This window comes from Puma concolor, chromosome B1, assembly GCF_028749965.1.
Source record: "Puma concolor isolate L17-30 chromosome B1, mPumCon1.1.hap2, whole genome shotgun sequence".
In the NCBI taxonomy this organism is placed as follows: domain Eukaryota; kingdom Metazoa; phylum Chordata; class Mammalia; order Carnivora; family Felidae; genus Puma; species Puma concolor.
Window position 1 is genome coordinate 62,993,909 of NC_141670.1, and position 20,185 is coordinate 63,014,093.

Genomic DNA, 20,185 nt, shown 5'->3' on the forward strand with positions numbered 1-20,185 from the left:
CACATAAAGTTTGGGGAAATTGAATAAACAAAATGATTCATAACCTGCCATTCTAATACTGCTAATTTTTACATTTTCTCATCTATACTTTGTCCATATCCATGTATATTTTACACACTTTACATCACAGAACTATCCTTAATATTACCCACAAACATTCAGATATAAAAAGGTGTGTGGGGGAGAATATACATATATCTAACACTAACAAAAACTTCTGAAGTGCTTTCTAGTTTTTATATACATGCATGTCTCATTTTTAAAGCTGTAAAATCAAAGTATATAGTCAAATTCATATTTTTATGCTGTCATTTTATAAAACAATCTTTAATATCCCCATATAGTCTTTGTCATTATTTTTCTCTTAAATATTTTAAGGATTAAAAAATTATGAGACAATTTATGTTTATTTTACAAGTAAAATAATTCAATTATATGAAAGAAAAATTACTGGCAGACTTCAGAGATATTGTAGGTTCAGTTCCAGACCACCTCAATAAAGCAAATATCACAATAAAATGAGTCAAATGAATGTTTTGGTTTCCCAGTGCATATAAAAGTTAGGTTAACACTATACTATAGTCTATTAAAAGTACAATAGCATTGCATTAAAAAATACAACAATGTGCATACCTTAATTAAAAAATATTTTATTGCTCGGGACACCTGGGTAGCTCAGTTGGTTAAGCGTACAACTTCAGCTCAGGTTATGATCTCATGGTTTGTGAGTTAGAACACTGCATCGGGCTCTGTGCTGACAGCTCAGAGCCTGGAGCCTGCTTCGGATTCTGTGTCTCACTCTCTCTGCCCCTCCCCTGCTTGGACTCTGTCTCTCAAAAGTAAATAAGCATTAAAAAAAATTTTAAATATATTGCTAAGAAATGCTAACCATCATCTAAGCTTTCAGTGAGTCATAATCACTGATCACAGATCATGGTAACAAATATAATAATGATAAAAAATTTGTAATATTGTGAGAATTACCAAAATGTGACATGAAGTAAGCATATGCTATTGGAAAAATGGCACTAACAGCCAAACTTGCTCAATGAAGGGTTGCCACAAACTTTTGATTTGTAAAAGAAAATACTCTATTTGCAAAGTTCAGTGAAGTACAATAAAGTCAGGTATGCCTATACATGGTCTCCACACCCAATTTCAATTGCATTTTCTTAACTAACAAATACTAATACTCTGGTGTGTATCCTTCCTTATCTTTTTCTATTTATCTTTCATATGTAAACCATATATAGACAAATATATAACTTTTGTTTGTGGGTTTTTTGGAAACTCATTTTTTTTTCATTTATTATACCATGAATACCTCTCAAGGTCAAAAGACACAGGTTTAACTAATTCTTTCAATATCTTCATTTTATTGACTATTCAACAATACAACATATTTTAATCATTTTCCTGATAGACATTCCCACTGTTTCCAGTATTTTCTTTTTGTTTTGGGGGGTTGTTTTTTTATTCTTGTTTTTGTTTTGTTTTGTTGCCTCTTAAAGCAATGCAGCAATATTGATTGCATGCCAGATGCAATACCGATTGAATTTTGACTTGTTGGTTGCTGGATATTTTTATATTCCTATGAACATCCTTGAGTTTTGCTCTGGGAAGCAGTTAAGTTATCTGGATCCTTTCCGGTCTTTTTTTTTTTTTTTTTCCAAGTTTTGTTGGAAAGAACCAGCACGGTGTTTAGTCTAGTGCTAAGTTTTTCCTAATACACTAGAAAAACATTTCCCAGATTTTACCTTCTATCCAGTAAATTATGGAGTTTTTCCATTCTGCTAGGTGAGAACAGAACACTATTACCAGCTCCATGTGAGCGCCAAGAAATTTTCTATCTTTTTGGGGTAGTTCTTTCCTGAACTTTGGGTAGTCTTCTTAAATGCATGCACTAATCAGTAGTCAGCTAACTATTCGGGCTGGACACTGCTGAATAAAACAAAACAAAGGGATTCTCTGCAGATCTCCAGAACTTTTTCTCTGTGCATCAATCTCCTCTCTGGTGTTTTGCCTCACAAACTCTAGCTGCTTCGAATTCTGGACTCTCAGTTCCATATCCTCAACACAGGGAAACTTCTGGTCTCTGTCTGGATTCTCCAACCCTGTCCTATACAGAATAAGCTGAGGCAGTGATAGGGCTCATCTCATTTGTTTCCCATCTCCCAAAGACCACTGCCCTTGGTTGCTTGATGCTCAATGTCTTGGAACTACTATTCCTTATATTTTGTCCAGTTTTTTAGTTTCTTCAGGCACAGTGATAGTCTGGTCCCTATTACCCCTGTCTGGTCAGAAGCAGAAGGTCCATAGTCTGAATTTATTAAGATTTTATTCAGTCGCATTTCAGAAATACGGTCACTCAATTTGGATCAAATTTTCTTTAAGTAGTGACCACCTATATAGAAAACCTTACTAAAAAAGAGCAGTTTAAAAATTATTATCATTCTATAGAAGTTTATAAGTTTATAAGACTATCAAGTACTCTCACTCAAAAGCTCAGGGCAAGCTTACATGCTCACTAATGACTCAAAATGACAAGGATAGTTTGGAGTACTGACAAGGAATGAAGTTGAGGGAAATAGCTACCATCTTGAAGAACTCTTCTAATGTAAGGTCAGAAGAATTTCTTTAGAAAAGAAAAATTTCTATAACCACAACCCAGATGGAGGTTAAGGAAAACTGAGCATAATGCAGAGGCACCAATAAAAAGAATTCAAAAGTTTAAGCGCAAGAGAGTCATCCGAGTACCCAAAGAGCTGCCCAAAGGCACCAGTGGTGAAGTTGGACTGGGTTCTCCTCAGAGCTGCGTTCTCCACCCTCTTATTGTCTGTTCCTAGCACATTTATAAAACTGGCCTAATCTTCCACGTTAATGATTTTCACACTAATGACTTAATACTTACTTACCCAGCAAAGAGTATCTCTGTTTTAAAAGAAAGAGGCACAGAGAGAGCAATGCTTAATTCAAAGAAATCACTAATAGCATGTTTTCAACAAATCCTACTGAATCAGTGAATGACACACGCACTAACTCACCTCCATTCATACGTACAAATCCCCACCACCCACTCTACTTATTTGCATAATCTGTTTCAACACAGGTTAAGCATGATAATTGGGATTGGTCAGGACTTCAAAACAGCATTGTCGTGCCCCAAGGTGAGAAGTTTTGGCTATAATTGCTAAGAGTACACTCAGAGCTATATTTTTACAAATTAAAGAATAATATTTTCTTTGAGGACCTATAACTAAAAAGTAATACAGGAAATTTTGAATGAGTTAATTGTTAATTGAGGTTAAAATCATATTAGTAAAAGTTTTCATAACCATGTGAGGAGAGGTTAAAGAAATTCTGCTTATTTTAAAGGAGAATGGAAAACCTTACCGATTTAAAAAAATAATAGATCGAATAATGGTGGGTTGCTTTTCTATGTTTTCAAAATCAATAAAATAGAATGCATTACATATCAAAATATGCTGAAACACATTCCCAATCTACATCACAGTAAATTAAAGAAAAGTAAAATCCTAGCTTTTCCTAACACGGTTACAGAGTAATCATATTTGCCTTAAGGCAGCAAGTCAGTGCAGATGACCAAGTACTGCTTCCTTCAAGCAGTGTCTTTCTTTCCCTTGCAAATCACAATGGCTTGCTCTGAATTCATTTGGATTTTCTTCCGCCCTAAATTTGAATTGAATTCTTTCATGTGAAGGGCATAAAAATGTTGACATTTACAATGAAATCTTCACACAAAATTCAGGAAATTTCTGGAGGTCTTCTTACGCATACCTAGGACTGAATGAAAGTCAGCTAAATGTCAGCTAATGAAAAGTCAGCTAAAAACAAATGGTGGCTTGATCATGAAGAACCAAATTAGACATATGGTACATATACCAATGTATATGTATATTGATATACATATCAATATAATTTTATGGTTATATTTAGCATAAAATAATAAATTTGTTTTATTTTATTTTTTTGAAGGTCAAGCTTTTACTAGAGTTGCATATAAAAACAACCTAAAAGAAAACTATTTTATTTTTTTTGTAAATTAGTTTTAAATAAAGCCATTGAATCACCATAATTTTTAAATTCTAAAAAAAAAATGCCTTGATGACGCTTAACATTATAAAGTCCTTTTTAATATTTAAAATCCTTTGTAAAGACTGCTGTTTCTCCCAACATGGCAGATGAGGTACTGGAGCCTCCTGGAGAACTAAAATTGGTACATAAAATATTTTAAAAATCTCCCTGATGTATGACAGGATGAGTAAACATTTTCATGGCTGAGTGAAGGAGGGAACCCAGAGAAGTATGTGGAAGACTAAAGCCAGCTCTCAAAGGAGGGCTTTTGCCTAGATTGGTTGACCTGACTATTGAATTTTGTTGTCAACCAGGGCTCAGGAGAAAGAAGACACATGCAAGCCCCACCAAAGCTGAAAGAATAATAGGATAACCCTCCAAAACTCTGAGATCATCTGGGTTGTCTCAGTATAAGGAAGAATGAAAATTAAATTCCTACCACCCCAGGTAACTGCACAAAACCTGATTATCTGGAAGCCTGAAATTAAACAGAAGAGAGAAAAGCAAACATCCTCAAATGTCATATGCAAAAATCACCCCGAAAGTAGGTTTGCATTCTGAATTTACACTACGATGGTAGCACAATAAACTCAAGCGGAGAATTTAGTTTAAACTTGTACTGAAATGTTAGCAATGCCATACACTGGACAGAAATGAAGAAAAATCCTTTCAATTCACTAAAAGAACAAATAACTCCAATCTTCCACAATATATGCCAGAGTATTTACAAGGCTAACACAACCTTGACACCAAAATCCAAGAACAGTAAAAGAAGTCAGGTCAATTTAACTAAGGAACACAGAAACAAAAGTTCTAAAGTATGTATCAATAAACTGAATGGAGGGAAGGAAAAAGAATGATGTATTATGTTAAAAATTGGGTTCAACCCAGAAATGCAAAGTGGGTTAATATTAGTACATCAGTTATTCTAATCCACCACACTAAATGGCAAAAGAAAAAAAAAAAACATAATCGTATCATCTCAGTATAAGCAGAATTTCTTTATCTGATAAAAAGTATCTTATGTTTTAAAGACTATAAATAGCATAATTGATAAATAACTTAAAGCATTCTACTTAAAATTGAGAACAGAGTAATCTAGTCCTCAGTCCTCATTTCCTATAACACTGGAATACCATCAGCACACGAGGCAAGAAAGTTTTAAGTTAAATTTAAAGCGTAGGGATTGTAAAGAAACAAAGCTATATCTTTACTGCAGATCATTTGATTGCCTGTGTGAAGAATATACAGATAAATTATTAAAATTAATGAGAGACTGGCAAGGATTTGGGGTAAAAAGTAAACATATCAAAAATCAAATGCATTTCTATGTAATAGCAACACATGGCCTAAAAGAAATTTTGTATCATCAAAAAATAGAAAATATAGGGGCCCCTGGGTGGCGCAGTCGGTTAAGCGTCCGATTTCAGCCAGTCATGATCTCGCGGTTTGTGAGTTCGAGCCCCGCGTCAGGCTCTGAGCTGATGGCTCGGAGCCTGGAGCCCGTTTCCGATTCTGTGTCTCCCTCTCTCTCTGCCCCTCCCCCGTTCATGCTCTCTCTCTGTCCCAAAAATAAATAAACGTTGAAAAAAAAAATTTTTTTTTAAATAAAAAAAAATAGAAAATATATATAAATAAATTTGTCAAAACATGCAGAAAACATTGTTATAGTTAAAAACACTAAAAATTTCTTAAACAGTATTAAAGAAAGCCTAAACAAATGCAGATACATACCATATTCATGGATTTAAAGACTCAATATCATAAAAATAATTCTTTCTAAATTAATCCAGAGACTCAAGGCAATTCAAATCTAAATCTAAACAGTAGGGCATGACAGTTGATTTCAAAGTTAATATAGAATACAAAAGTCTAAATACAACAAATATATTCCCGAAGAATAACAACAAGAAGGAACCTATGATAACAAACAGCAGATATGTGCAACTCAAAGGGATTTCAAAACCAAATTTATTTGCTTACAAAAGACAAACTTGGTTTTTGTTTTTCTTTTTCTTTTTCTTTTTTTTTTTTTTTTTTTTTTTTGTGCTTCTTACCTTGCTCTGTATCATTGTTTCTCCTCCAGTCACTCAAGTATACAGCCATGAAGACATCATCTTTGAGTCCTCCTTTTCTTCTACCCTCTGACCTTCACTCCAAGTCTGTCCAATTGGTGACTGGTCTCTTAAATCCAATCCCTCTTTTCTATAACTACGGCCACAGTACAAATGCAAATACTCATCAACACTTGGCCACTACTTTTACTATAGCTCTAACAAGCCTCCACGCTCCCATTTGCTCCTTACTTCCTACAGCTACATGAGACCACTGTTTACATCCTCACTTATCTTTAAAAAAATAAGACTGTTATCAAGCCAGTAATCTGATCTAAGTTTTCAATAAATCCCTATCCCACTGCAAAGGGGATCAAATTCACACCCCTCTGGGCATTAAAAATCTTTTTATATTGCACCTTCCCAAATCATCTCTTGCCAAAGCACAAACCTTTATATACCCTCTGCATTACCCACATTAGACTATTTACCACTTTCTCTTTCATAAAATTCCATGAGTCTCCATACATAGCTTCAGTTTTTATCTTAGTGATTTGACTCTATAAAGTTTTGCACCACCTTTTGTCCAGGAAGAAATTTATAAGCCAAGATCCAACTCAAATGCCACCATCCTTAAGAAGTCTTCCCAATCCCAAACATAATTAATGCATTCCTTCCTCTGTGTTACTGCAATATTTTGTTACACTTTCATATTCATAACTGAAATATCTGTTGCTTTTTTTCTGGTAGATTTGAAATTGTTATAGGAAGGGACACATCTTGTATTCTCCAATCTTCCTGAAACACACCAAGTGTAAAATATTGGTTGTATTAATTTACATCTGTACAATGCACCACACTTATGCATTTAATCCTTACCTATTTATTATAGACTAGGTATCACTATCCCATATTACAAATGAGAGAATTTAAATTCAGCAGCATTAACCCAAATAATATAATTAAACACGGAAGACCCCAGACATGCACCTAGGTCTCCTGACACAATATCCAGTGTTCTTTAAGTTAAACCATACTACCTAGATTCAGGCTATTAATTTCTATTGGAGTTCATTCTTTACTATCATAAAAGCTCAAGAATGAAAACTTCTTTTGACAATGATTTGTTTGAGAATTTGAGACTCTTCATTTAAAAAAATTTACATAAATTAACTTATGATGAAAAAAACTATTCACTAGACAATTCAGATAAATTGAAAGTTTGAGAAATTTAATTTTATACAGATAATTAACAGTACACACTTGTGCCAAGTAGAAGAATGTTTTCAAGAATAGATATGTGATCAATTGACATAAGAATGCATCTTTTATTATACTGTATATTTCAAAAAATGCTTTAAGTGAGAAAAACTTTGCTGTAGATTCTTTAGAGCTCTTGTTCTCTCCACTATGAATATTGACCTCCAACTTGAAAGAAGTGAATTTTCCCCATCCACTGGCCATTTTCTGCTCATCTGCAGTGCATTCATCTCTTCTATGAAACAAATAGAGCAACACTCGATTCTAGTGGTGATGTGAGACTAACAAGTTCTGAAACGCACATAGGTGCTGCTCACATACCTGGTCGCTGTTTGGGCAGATGTTTTGCTGATGGACTGAGGTTGGAAAAGAGGAATCGGAAATTATTCATAAATGCTTTCAAAGATAATTCTGGCAAAATTCAAGTCAGGGAACTGCACAGCCCTATTGCAGCTGCAATCTGTTAGTTGCCATGATTTGGCTGGAGCCATGAGAAACCTGAGGTCTTCATAAAAGTGCCTGCTGGAGAGGTGTAAACATCTTCCCTTTCCTCTCAATGAACAGTATAGGCCGTTGGTCCCACAACTTCCTGGTATCACTTCAAAGGAGATCTTACTTCTCATGTCAGAGACACCAGGGTGCAGAGAGCTTTGTAGCTCAGACAGACTTAGGGATTCCTAACCTCAGGGACTAGGTCCCAGAAAATCAAGGGACATCCCCAAGGTTACATACGAATACAACAGCAAAGTCCGCAGTGGAAATTATATTTCTTACTACCAATTCAGTTTGTTTTCCAACTGCCATACCACTACCCACACAGAATTATTTAAAGAAAACAAAATTTATATTTCCTTTTCAAAACCACAGGAGAACACTGCAAGTAAAAACACTAGACTCTTTTTTTTTCATTTATCATCTATTTTTGCTTTGCCTGGACCTGTAAGCAAAGAGTCAACCATGTACACTAAGATGTATTTAAGGATAAGGATACTGCGTAAAGGACAGAAATGTACTCTAGCAGATAATGTAGGAAAAGATGACAAAAAGAAGTTGAAATTTCTAAATCAAGCTATCTGAGAAAAACAAACGGAAATCATATTATCAATACAGACTTCTTCCAAATAACTGCACAATTATTAGTTACATCCCATCCCAATCCCCCAATCCACTGCCAAATAACAAAGCTTGCAAAGTACTTGCTTAGAAGTTTTCATAGCTCTACCCTTCACTCTTCATATATCATGAGTAAAGAAAATTCGAGGAAAAAATTATAAGAATATATTTCTTGATTGTCACCATTTATAATAGCATCCATTTTCAAATACTAAATTGAAATAATTTTAGCATATAGTTATGCGATTAGTATATAAGCAACTATTAACACATTAGCTGTATATTATCTACTTTTAGGTATTCTCTACCTAAAAGTGGTAAAGTTAAGGCTGCACCAGGTCAGGGATTGTATCATATTTCATCTTCTGGAATTCCAAGGATAAATCCATGTTTCATCCACAGTAAGTGTTCAATAAAGGTTTGATGAATTTACGAATATTTGTAGTTTAGAGCCATGTGCTTACACTTAGCTCTGTGTAAACACAGGATTATGAGTAGGTAAGCTCTTCAACTTAATCCAGATGGCAAATATAATGTGTACCAGAAATTGCTGAAAGACTATATAGCCAAGATTCTATTTACATATTATGAATGGGAATTGAAAACTGTCACTATATTTTGGGTCTATTAAGCATTTGAGCAAATAGCCAAACCTTGCCTGTTACCTTTCCAAACCTCCCTTATTTTTCTACTGGGGATTTAACCTCTCAACTGTAAAATATGAAGAACTTGAGATATGAGTGCATTTTTGTATATGACAAGAAAAAAGAACTTTATCTACAAATGTTTTTATAAAGAACACCTTCCCACCAATAAGTAGTTGCAATTAAAAAAAAATCCTCTACCTCCTATATATTTATGGCACTATGAGTATAAATTATACAGTGTTTACTCTGTTGCAGACAGAGTGATTTTTACTTCACATTCATTTAGTTCTTATAACAACACCGTGAGGGTCATAACGTCGTCTCCATTTTATAGATGAGAAAACTGAAGCATAAAAGGTATTGCCAAAAGCCACACACAGTTACCGTATGTGTGGGCTGGTATTAGAAGTCATGTCCTTCTTATTCCAGAGCCCAAATTTTTAATAGCAGCACTATTCTGTCTCCTTAAAATCTTAAAAAATAATAATAATAATTTTTGAAGCCAATCCCAATTTTCAAAAATATACCTATCTGAGAAAGAGAGAGAGAGAGAGAGGTAGAAGGAGGAGGAAGAGGAGGAGTAGGAGGAGATGAGGAGGGGGAGGAGGAAAGGAAGAATGAAGCATCATGACAACACATGGAATCCAGAGTTCTGGATTCAAATTCTGATTCTATCACAGAGCAACATATGATAAGTTACCTTAAAACCCTAAGCTATAGGTACTATGCAATACAGAAATAAGATATGTTATAGGATACTTTTTATGATGCATACAGTTTTGTACATGAAGCCCCATTCTACCATGACATACACTAGAAATCTGGTCTTATTGTAAACTTTTTAATCTTGGACACAATGGAAGTATATCCTATAATCAATATCTTTTTTCTGTCTTTACTCTTGGACACTAGTTCACCCAGCAAATCTCACAAATCTCTTTCCCCACAGAAACATAAGGCAACCTGATTTAAGTCATTATTTCCATTACCCATTCCAAATGGAAAATCCTAATTTTTCCTCCCCTGGTCACTGCCTGCAGGCCACACTTCCCAGGTCCACATATATACTATTTCTTCCCCTGGGACTAAAAAATATATATAAAAGAAAAACTTCCCCTTGGTTCTTAGGTTTAGAAAAGAAGGAAACAGAAAAGGGAAGCCTGTTTCACCAGATTTTGTTCTTACCCATTTGTCAGAGAAAAAATACAGGCAGGAACTCTTCCTTCTAGAACACATGATAATTTGCTAAAAGTAGCATGTTTTCTTCAAAGAAATTGTAACTTAGTAAATATTACATAAAGTATATATTTTGAACATGCCAGACTTCCTAGTCTTAGGAAACCACACTGGAGTTCCAAGAAGTTTAGTTAACCCTATGATCCCCCAAAGCTTTGGAGCTTTTGACCTTAGGGCTTTCAGACAAGTTAGGATTGAAAAGATAAAGTTATTTAAGAGCCTTCTCACAGCATATTTGTTTTCTCAAAGGCATTCACGCATCATTTACATACATACTGTACACAATAAACCACTTTCCTGAATCACCTGCATTTGAAAGGAAGTTCTTCACACTCTTTATGGGCTCATAATCATGCATTCAATGAATACTCAGACAGCAAATCCAAAGTGTGAAACAATTTAACGAGTTACCACACAAAATGTCAGAGCCTGTGCCAAGAACCAGACACTAATGACGACGAATTCTGCTCAAATCCAATTCAGCCTCTGCCTTCACTGACATGAGAAGCCTGCTGTCACAATTAAATACTTGGGACAATGGGCAGCAGTGTCTCCCTGACACTATTTAGCGCTCAAATATTTCTCTAACACTATTAAAATTAATCATATGCATTTTGTATCCGTCCCGTACATAATTGGACATTTAGTTTACAACTCTCCACACTTAGAGAACACTCTTTTGAAAGGGACTAGGGTCTCCCCTGTATTCCATGCAATTGAAAGTATTGGCCTTACTCTGACAATATATGGGTTATAAAAGCCAGAATGCTAAAGACAAAATGTATTCTCACTACAGAAAACCACTTGCCAAAAGGGATAGAGGCCCAGGGCACAAATACCATCACTTCAGCTGCCAGTCTTAATACATTTGTACTGGCTGAGGAGCCACTACAGGGGATTCAAAAAAAAAAAAAAAAAAAAAAAAAGGCATCTGAAATACAGAACCCAGGTTCAGGTTCAAATTCTCACCACTCAGTAAGTATCATGACAGGCCCACCACTGAATCTTTCTGAGTCTGTTTCTTCATTTGTCCAAAAGAGGTAACAATAATATTAATTGATGGCGATATGGTGAAGATAGAAGACTATGTAAAACATTTAATGTGAAAAGATGAACTATGTTATTTTGACATGACTAACAAAGGCAATTCCTAGACAGTGAGGTCCAAAAACTCATTCTCTAAGAAAGGTCTCCATGTGCCTGTTTTCTGGTTATACACGATGTTCTTCCCGGGGATATTTTAAAGGTTTAATTAACTTCCAGAATTTGAGTACAAAACACAAACTATCCTAAACCTTCACCTCTAGGTATTTGCGGTCAGAGAGCTCAGCCCTGAGGAATAGAGCACCATCCTTTCAGTATGACTGGTCCACTGAAATGGTGCCAAGTGGGTTCCCAATGCTGCACAAGAGCAGAGATGATCTTAATAAGCACTTCAAATCTACTCATGGCCAAAGAAGAGAGCTCAAAAATGCTGAGATCAGCTACTAGGCCCAGGGCCATTCAAGGAGTCCCTGTGGTACACAATCCACGTGCTAACAGTTTAACACAGATGAGAAATGTAAAGAATGAAGAAACTATTCTACCCTCCTACACATCCACCTACGCTCCCCCAACACACAAATTAAATGTCATCAATAGGAAGTTCAACAACACAGGGAAGATATCAACTGTCGATAGTAAATACACGCTTTGTGACTGCATCCCCATACAACCCCCTTGATTTGTAAAATGGTGTAGTGTGTCAAAAACTGTTGAAATATATATATTTTTTAAACATCAAGGTAAATGCTTTGAGTATTTACACAACATTGGATTTTGTTTGAGAAAAATAATATATTTGGAAGCACTTCTGACCTTCTAATGTATGGTTTCAACATTTTAGAACTATTATCGTTCAAGAAAGTTTTGTGTTTTTTTTCTAATATGGTCTAGAGCAAATAGTTTAGCTCAAACTATAAATGTAAATTGCAAGAGAAGAGCTGAGTAAGACAAATGTCTCCTTGGTTCACTTTCTGGATTTCAATTAACACCTAATTTACAATACTTCTTAATACAAATATATAGTTGAGCTCTTTAAAACAGCTTGACAGGATTAGCCCACGTTTTGTAAAGAGCTGATAAAACAAGCATTCCATTAGCCAACCCACAGTGTCTCAAAATCTAATAGTCAATATCCCATTTTCAGGGCTGACAATGGCAAGAACTAAATAAATAAGCAAGGGATTCCCTCCCTCCTGCTCTCTGGGAAAGAACATATTCTATGCAATTCATTCCATAACTTTAAGGCTATAAATTGTTTTCAATGTTCCTCCCTAAGCATCATTACTCAATAGATAACTAAAGGAAATAAACCACTAAAGCCATACTGCTAAATCATTCTACTATATCCAGGGTTGGGGAGAGGACTCTTAACTCCCTCATTTAGGAAGGATAAGTCCAGGATTAATTTCAGATCTTGGAATATGAAAACTGTAAGAGGCCTCAAAATTCCCTCAGTTGAGGATATCCTACAGGCCCAGAAACCTTGCCAGGCACCTGAGCCTCAGCCTGGCCCAGGCCTAGCTATGGGCTCCAGATGCTGCAGGGGGCTTTCTTACAGTTCAGGGGAGCAGTACGGCCCCCTCCCCCCATCTCCCCAGACACCAGATGGTCCCAGCAGGATGTGCAAGGCCTCATTTTAAATGGATTATTCACCTCTATCTTTTCCAAGCATTCTTAGAAAAGCTTAGGGCAGTCCTAATTTTAAATATTTAAGTAGATGGGTCTAAGGTACTATTAAAAACAATAGATAATATTCTAAAAAGAAAAACAATAATGATGGTAAATCACTAGCACTCAATACTATCTACCTGAGTTCTAGAAAAATTGAAAGGCTAACCTCTGTCCAGTACACTCACTGTTGAAGAGGCCAAAGGGATCATTAATGTGACTAATATTCTTAAGGTTTACAAAGAATATGATGGTAACTACAGGCAAGTAAGAATAAATGTTAAGTAAGGGAGAGTTGCTAAGATGCACAAAAATAGGATTCTTACATACATAATGGGGGAAGACAATATGGTTTCTGTAGAAGAAACTATACATGGCATACATCAGGCCTTCATAGAAAAGTGAGCCATCATGATGGCAAGAGGAAAAGTAGGGAATTATGTGCTAACTTTCTCAAAAAGCCTTTGCTAGGTGGGCTCTTAGGCACGTCTAACTGTTCCACCATAGACTCAGGAGGCCTCAACAGAGAAGGGAGGACTCAAACAGCACCTGCTGAATTAGAAATCATAAAGACTCCATTAATTATTACCTGAACTGCCTCAGAGAGGGGATTCCAGCTAGGTTTTGAACTTGTAAATGATACCACCTTCTTCAGGGATCAAAAACTGGGAAGACACCAGGAGACGATGTGTAAATCAACAAACAAAAAGGAGTTTCAAAGCCAGCTTCCTCTTTAGGGATATATTTAAGAAAAAAATAGTCCACCTAATTCATACCTAGTGACAGTAACTGCCATTTATGGGCCAAAAATGGATGTGAACCCTCACGACAAGGGCTAAAGAATTACTATTGTAAATGATGAACAGAATTCAAGTGTATAGAATATAATGTCTATCCATCCCTTTTGCAAAAACTGTACTCTGGCCACTTCTGAGTTGGCACCAGAAGCAGGAGAAGGAAAAAAAAAAAAAAAAAAAAAAAAGAACAAAGCAAGATCTGAGGAATGAAAACTGAAAGAGAAGAGGCTGGTTAAGGGAAGCCACTCTACGAAATGCATTTTTAACATGAGGGTTTGGCAACCTAGAGAGGTGCTGACCAAGAAATATATGCCTCAATATTTAATACTATGATAGAATAAAGTAGACACCGCGTTGGACATCAAATTCTAAAACCTCATACCTAAGAGGCTGGCAATGAAGCTAGAAAGTACAGCACTGAGGACCAAAAGAAAGAAGATCTTTACCAAGAAATTATGAATTTATGAAAATTATCCCATGAAGAATTGATGAAGAATTAGTATACCAGAACCCTGGGACATTAATTGCAAAGAAAAGCGGAAAGGAGAATCCTTTAGGATGCCAAAAGCCTATTTCTATGTAAACAGGCTTGTATATGCCACTCTAAAGGCAAATTTAACCTTGCAAGTCACTGACCTTTAATCTTGTTTGGATTTTTTCCAAGCAAAGGAGTCATTTACTGAGGAGATTCAAAGTAGAAAGTCTTTTTTTTCAGGGTGTTCACACTTGTCCAAGAAGATAAGGACAAATCTTCTAGACAAACATTTTATGTCATCGATCTCCTCCACCTCTACCCATCACTCACAATAGAAATTCTTCAATCCCCCTTCTTACCTCTTGTATTTCGATTGCCTGAGCTTTCCAGATACCCCCTTAAGTACAAACAGAGAAAGAAAGGAGGAAGGCAGGGAATACAGAGTTTATCAGGTTTCTGTTTTTCCAGGGAACCTCTAGACAAATCTGAGAGTTTAACTTGCACGCTGAATTTGCCCAGGCTCTTCATAGATATTAATACTCAGATTAACACCTACTGGAACAGTTCCACACTGAAACAAGGGAATGTTCTGGAATGGAATGGAACAGTACAACACTGAAACAGTCTCTGTTCTGGAATGACTTCCTGCAGCATCAGCTTCCTGGTGTCCCTCAGGAACCTTCTGAACTAGAGAGAGTAGGATTGCAAACTCAGAGGACTACATACTACGCTGAAGAAAGACAGTCAGATACTCCTTTGAATTATCTGCTTCTTTGTGATTATCTACAAAGAGAGAAAGATTAATTACCTACATTCTGTCCTAACAGATTTGGCTATATAAATATACATGAAGCTGTGCTGTACTAACTTAACCTACTTTTGCTTATACCCAAATGTCTAAGTGAAAGTTCAATTAAATTAACCTGAGGCTTCCTTTCTGTCCCATGAACTTGAAATTAGAGTTCTCATGGATATACAAATTATACCATTTCACAAATGTATTAAGAATGGCACAATTTTAATGTTATATTTATATTTCTTCTTGAGTCAAATTACTGGTTAAAATAGAAGTTTGTAGATGAGGAATGAAGATCAACATTTATACTCTACAGATATCGAGATGGAATTAAGAACTTTAGCTAGATACCAACAGTGGTAATCTATCTCCCTGTGATAAATATTAAAAATCAGCTATGACCTCTGACCTCAAAGACTTTATAAGATGAAACTATGTTCTTAGTCATTTCATACTTACCAGATATGAAAGTAACTGCACTTTTATTAGTCTAGACTCTAGGTAAACCCAGACAAATTTCTATTGTTTGCATTTCAAGGAAGACCTCCAAAAGGCCAGCTAAGAATGCAGTGTTATTGTCTGTCTATCTGTCTATATGCATGCAGGTTTTGCAGCCAGGAGACTTCAAATCAAGTTCTGGATAATCTTAACAAGCATTTGACCTCATGGAGCATCTGTTTTCCTATCTGTGTAATGGGAAGATTCACAAATTCCACCCATTTGGGCTGTTGTGTTGAACTGAAAATTATGGTTTCATTAGTCATTATGACATCAAGCCACTGTATAGTCTGAGGAAAATTAGGACCCTTGTTAGAGAAGGACACTTTATTTCATGGCCCACGTCCTCCACTCTGCTCTTGGAAAGGGCAGACAAAGGTATCCCAGAATCTGGAGAGCACCCTCCGTGCTTTGTGTGGCCTTTTTCACATATCTGTCCTCATCTTTCTTATTTTAGTGAACTTTTTTTGACTCTTGTTTGGGATTTCAATGTACTATTTAATTTTTTTCCTGTTATTACAACTTTTACTTGTCTTATATAGTGCCAAAAGAGAGGCCAAGGGAAAAACAAAAAGGATTTTGCCACTCTTTAGCCAAGATGGTAAATTAAAGCCTTCATGTCACTGAATTTTAAAAGGTAGGGTTGATCATTTAAAAAGTGATGGCAGGGGCCCCTGGGGGGCTCAGTTGGTTAAGCATCCTACTTGGGCTCAGGTCATGATCTCATGGTTCATGGGTTCGAGCCCTGCATGGGGGCTCTGTGTTGACAACTCAGAACCTGGAGCCTGCTTGGGATTCTGTGTCTCCTTCTCTCTCTGCCCCTCCCCCCCCTCTCCCCCCCCCCCTTTCCCTTCCTGCCTCCCTCTCAAAAACAAATAAACATTAAAAAAAATTTTTTTAAGTGATCTCAGATTTTGGACATACTTCTCAGCCTACCACTGGTGCCATTCTTCTCTCTCTTTCATGATACATACACAACATACACATACACACAGGTATGCCTCTTGTACTCAAAGATAGGGAAGAAATAAGATTAGAGTAATAACCCATTCAAAGTTGTTTTCATTGTTTTATCTTCAACAGCTATGCTCAACAATAAACCAATATTAAAGGAAAAAACAAAACTAAACGCTCTTAGAATTTTTTTCCTTACTCTAGATGTTTATTTACTGAGGATAATAAATATTTATCCTTGAGTCATATTTCAATACACATGGTGCAACCATTTAAATTTCAAAATTGAAAACAGTCTTAAGTAGAAAACAAAAAACAAAACAAAACAAAAAAACCAGTATGTTCGCCGAATCTTATTCTGTACAATTTCTAACATAAGTCTAAAAACAACATAATTTCTGAAAATAGTACTAATTTTTGACACTTCTTATATTCATATTTGAAGTCAATGATTTTCAAAGACATAAACTTTTACTTGAATCTGTATGGAAAACAATATTTATTGTCCTGAAATCAAGCCCATGATACATATGCCCTGGTTTTTTCATATTAATAGCTGGTTGAATTTTTCACACAAGAAAGCATCAGAATAGATGTTTCCCTAGACAACCTTTAGAAACACTTCATTTCTACCTTATGTAAAACAAGAAAGTACACAATTTTCACCCAGCTGTAAACATGACTCAAAACTAATTTCCCAATAAAAAGTGTGCTTTGGGGAGTTGTTACAGTACTGAATTCTGGTTGTCCAGTCGCTAGTCACCCATCCTGGCAGAATGATGTCTCCTTCTCCAAACCACCAGGGAAGGCCCAAGAAACTTCTGGCCGGACAGACTTAGTGTTAAAGGTGTCAGGAGGAAACTTACAAACCAAATGGAATCAAATGAGAATTCCAAGCTCCAGACTGACAAGTTTCTACGAAGCTACTCCAAGTTTTGAACAACTATCTTCAGTAAGAGGGCACCAAGGAAGATCTGATAACGCGCACACAGCACACATTCGCTCCTTGTCAGAGCAATGTGTCATCAACGGTACAAAGCAACAAGGGAATTTCCAGCATTTTCTTTCACTGTGTGCATTTCTCCTTCCTTCAGGACCAAGAAAGGCTGAATAAGGTTTACCTAGCTATGAAAAGGGAAGAAGTCGCAGTCACATACCGACCAAGCCCGCACAGAATCCGGACAGGCAGACACACTTTTGGCACTTTGCCCACTCCCTTCCTCTCTGCTTCGCCAAAGCCCACACCTCTAGAGATGGGACAGAACGTGCTTACAAACAACCCTACCGAGTCGGCCCCAACACCCCTCGTAACCTTCCTTTCGAAGTTGGTCGTGAGTCCACCACACTGAATTCTGGTCACCCCAACCTCCGCTGCGCAGGGCCAGGGACCTGGCGCCTCCGGAGCCCCCGGGACGCTGCGCTCACGTGGTCACCGGCCGCGGCACGTGCGAATCCGACCTGAGGCGGCGGGAGCTAAGCTCCGCCCCGAGCGGGAGGAGGACCCGCAGAGGCGCTGGACGCATTGGGGGGAGAGGGGAAGATCCCGGCGCGCTTGGGGACCCGCGAGGGGAAGCTGAGCTTCAGGCAGCGCAGGTCAAACTGCGGTTCCCAGGGGGCGTACACAGGAAGGAAGGCGCAAGTTTGAATGGGGTAACAACTTGGACATTTTTTTTAAGGTTTATTTTAAATGGGCAAATGCATTCGAATTCTATCTAGCATGAGAGCTTCCAAGGTCGTCCCACAATCCCCTTTTCGCCCGGATCCCACACTTGAAATCCCTGGCAAAAGAGGGAAGCAAAGGTGTCCCGAGGTAGCAATCCCACCCCCACCCATATTTGGGGGAACTCGAACCAGCTGGGTCTCGGGCGAGCACCGGGGAACCTCACCCTGGAACAAAGAGGAGGTGAAGTCCCCTCCAGATACATATAGCCCGCTGAGTGTTGGTATTTAAAACCCACGGCCAGCCAGCTGTGTGTAAGTCTTGTTTCGTTTTGCTGGGGGAGGGGAAGGGAATCCGAACTCTGGACGTTTTTCCCAAACTGGGAGATGGGAGCTTGGCGTTCGATCCCACTAGCACAGAACTCCAGTCAACTCGGGCCACGGCGACTGCCACTTGGGGGGTGGGGAGGGGAAGGAAAGGAGGGCAAGAGAAGGAGGGACGGCGGAGGGGCTGGCGAGAGAGGGAAGGAAACAGGTGAGCTCCCACCGCCACCCCTCGGAAATCCAGTGCGACGGACCCCGCGCGCCACCGTCCCGACCTGGAGAGGCACTTACCGGCTTTACAAGGGTCCTTGTAATCTATCGTGTCCGTTTTATCCTCTTCGTTCCCATCAAAAGTGTAATCATAGTCGAGGCCAGCGCAGACCCAAAGCTCCCCGTACAAAACAATCCCCGAGGCCACCAGCAACACGAGCATCCTCGGGGGAAGCGTTTCCAACCCCATCCTCCTCCCCTGGAGGAAAAGGAAGGGACGGGACCGGGAGGTGAGGCGTCCGCGGTCCGCGCTGATGTGCGGTGCGAGGGGAACCGGTGCTCCTCTCCCCACCGGGAGGCTCCTCGGCGACACTGGGGCGTTCAGGTGTCCGAAGACATACGGATGCCGTCGGGACAGGAGAGAGGGCGAGAACTGCCTGTTACCCCCAGTCGCAGGGAGAAGTTGGCTAGGGGCCCGCGGGTGGGCGGAGGGCAGGTAAGGAGCTCCGCTCCCGGAGACGGGGAGGGGCAGCTGCGGGCAAACTCGGCTCTCGCGGAGCGGGCGCTCGCAGCCTGCCAGGTCGTCCTTCTGGCGGCCGAACTTCCCGCGGCCGCGGCTGGGCGAGCGGCGCCCCGCGGGCTCAGCTGCCACCGGAGCTTGGGCTCCAGCGCCGCGCCCCCGCCGCTGCCAGGACCCGGCGGTCGAGCGCGAGCCGCCGCCGCCGCCGCCTGCGCCCGCCGCCGCCGCCGCCGCTCGGGGAAGATGAATCCGGTCTGCACATCAGCACATCTGAACTGAAAGGGGAGACCGAGGAAGGGGGTGGGGGGCAGGCATTTCTACGCCGCGAGACCTTAAAAGCCTGCAGAAGCCAGCAAAGCAACTGACTGAAAAGAGCAAAAGTGTGAGGATGTGGGGATGCACCGTTTGCCTCCCCCCCACCTTCCCCAGGCTGTCTTTTTACCCTCTTCCTAACTTGAAAAAAAAAAAAAAAAATCTTCGCAGCATCTAACCCAATCACTTGCATCCTGCTTACTTATTCATACAATCAGGGTCAGGATCCGGGCCACAGCCTCCTCTCTGACTTCTTTTGATAGCCTTATACAAACAAACAGACACGAGCGCGCTGACAATTCCATTTATATTTTACTAAAGATAAAAATGAATATATTATGTATCTGCGTCCGCGAACAGCAATTAATAGATGATGTACGTGTCAGCCGAGAGTGCCAGACCGGGGGTGGCGCGAGGGATCGTGATAACTTAGCTGCAAACCTCTACTTCCCCTCCCCCCAAATAAACAGCGAGTGTGTGTTTCTTTCCTTTGCTGCGGCTTAACCTTAGTGCAGCCCGGGAA

At 38.8% G+C, this 20,185-nt stretch overlaps 1 protein-coding gene across 2 annotated transcripts in view; it reads right to left on the reverse strand.

Moving 5' to 3' along the window:
• The window catches only part of TLL1 (tolloid like 1), a 216,667-nt gene extending 196,896 nt beyond the window's left edge, over nt 1-19,771 (reverse strand). Inside the window, exon 1 of one of the 2 annotated variants that reach the window (XM_025921513.2) lies at nt 18,912-19,771. In XM_025921513.2, coding sequence (XP_025777298.2) covers nt 18,912-19,080 — 169 coding nt within the window. In that variant the 5' untranslated portion in view covers nt 19,081-19,771. The remainder of the gene's footprint in view (nt 1-18,911) is intronic. The other variant, XM_086703920.1, reaches the window with a different exon arrangement.
• Nucleotides 19,772-20,185: the final 414 nt, after the last annotated feature.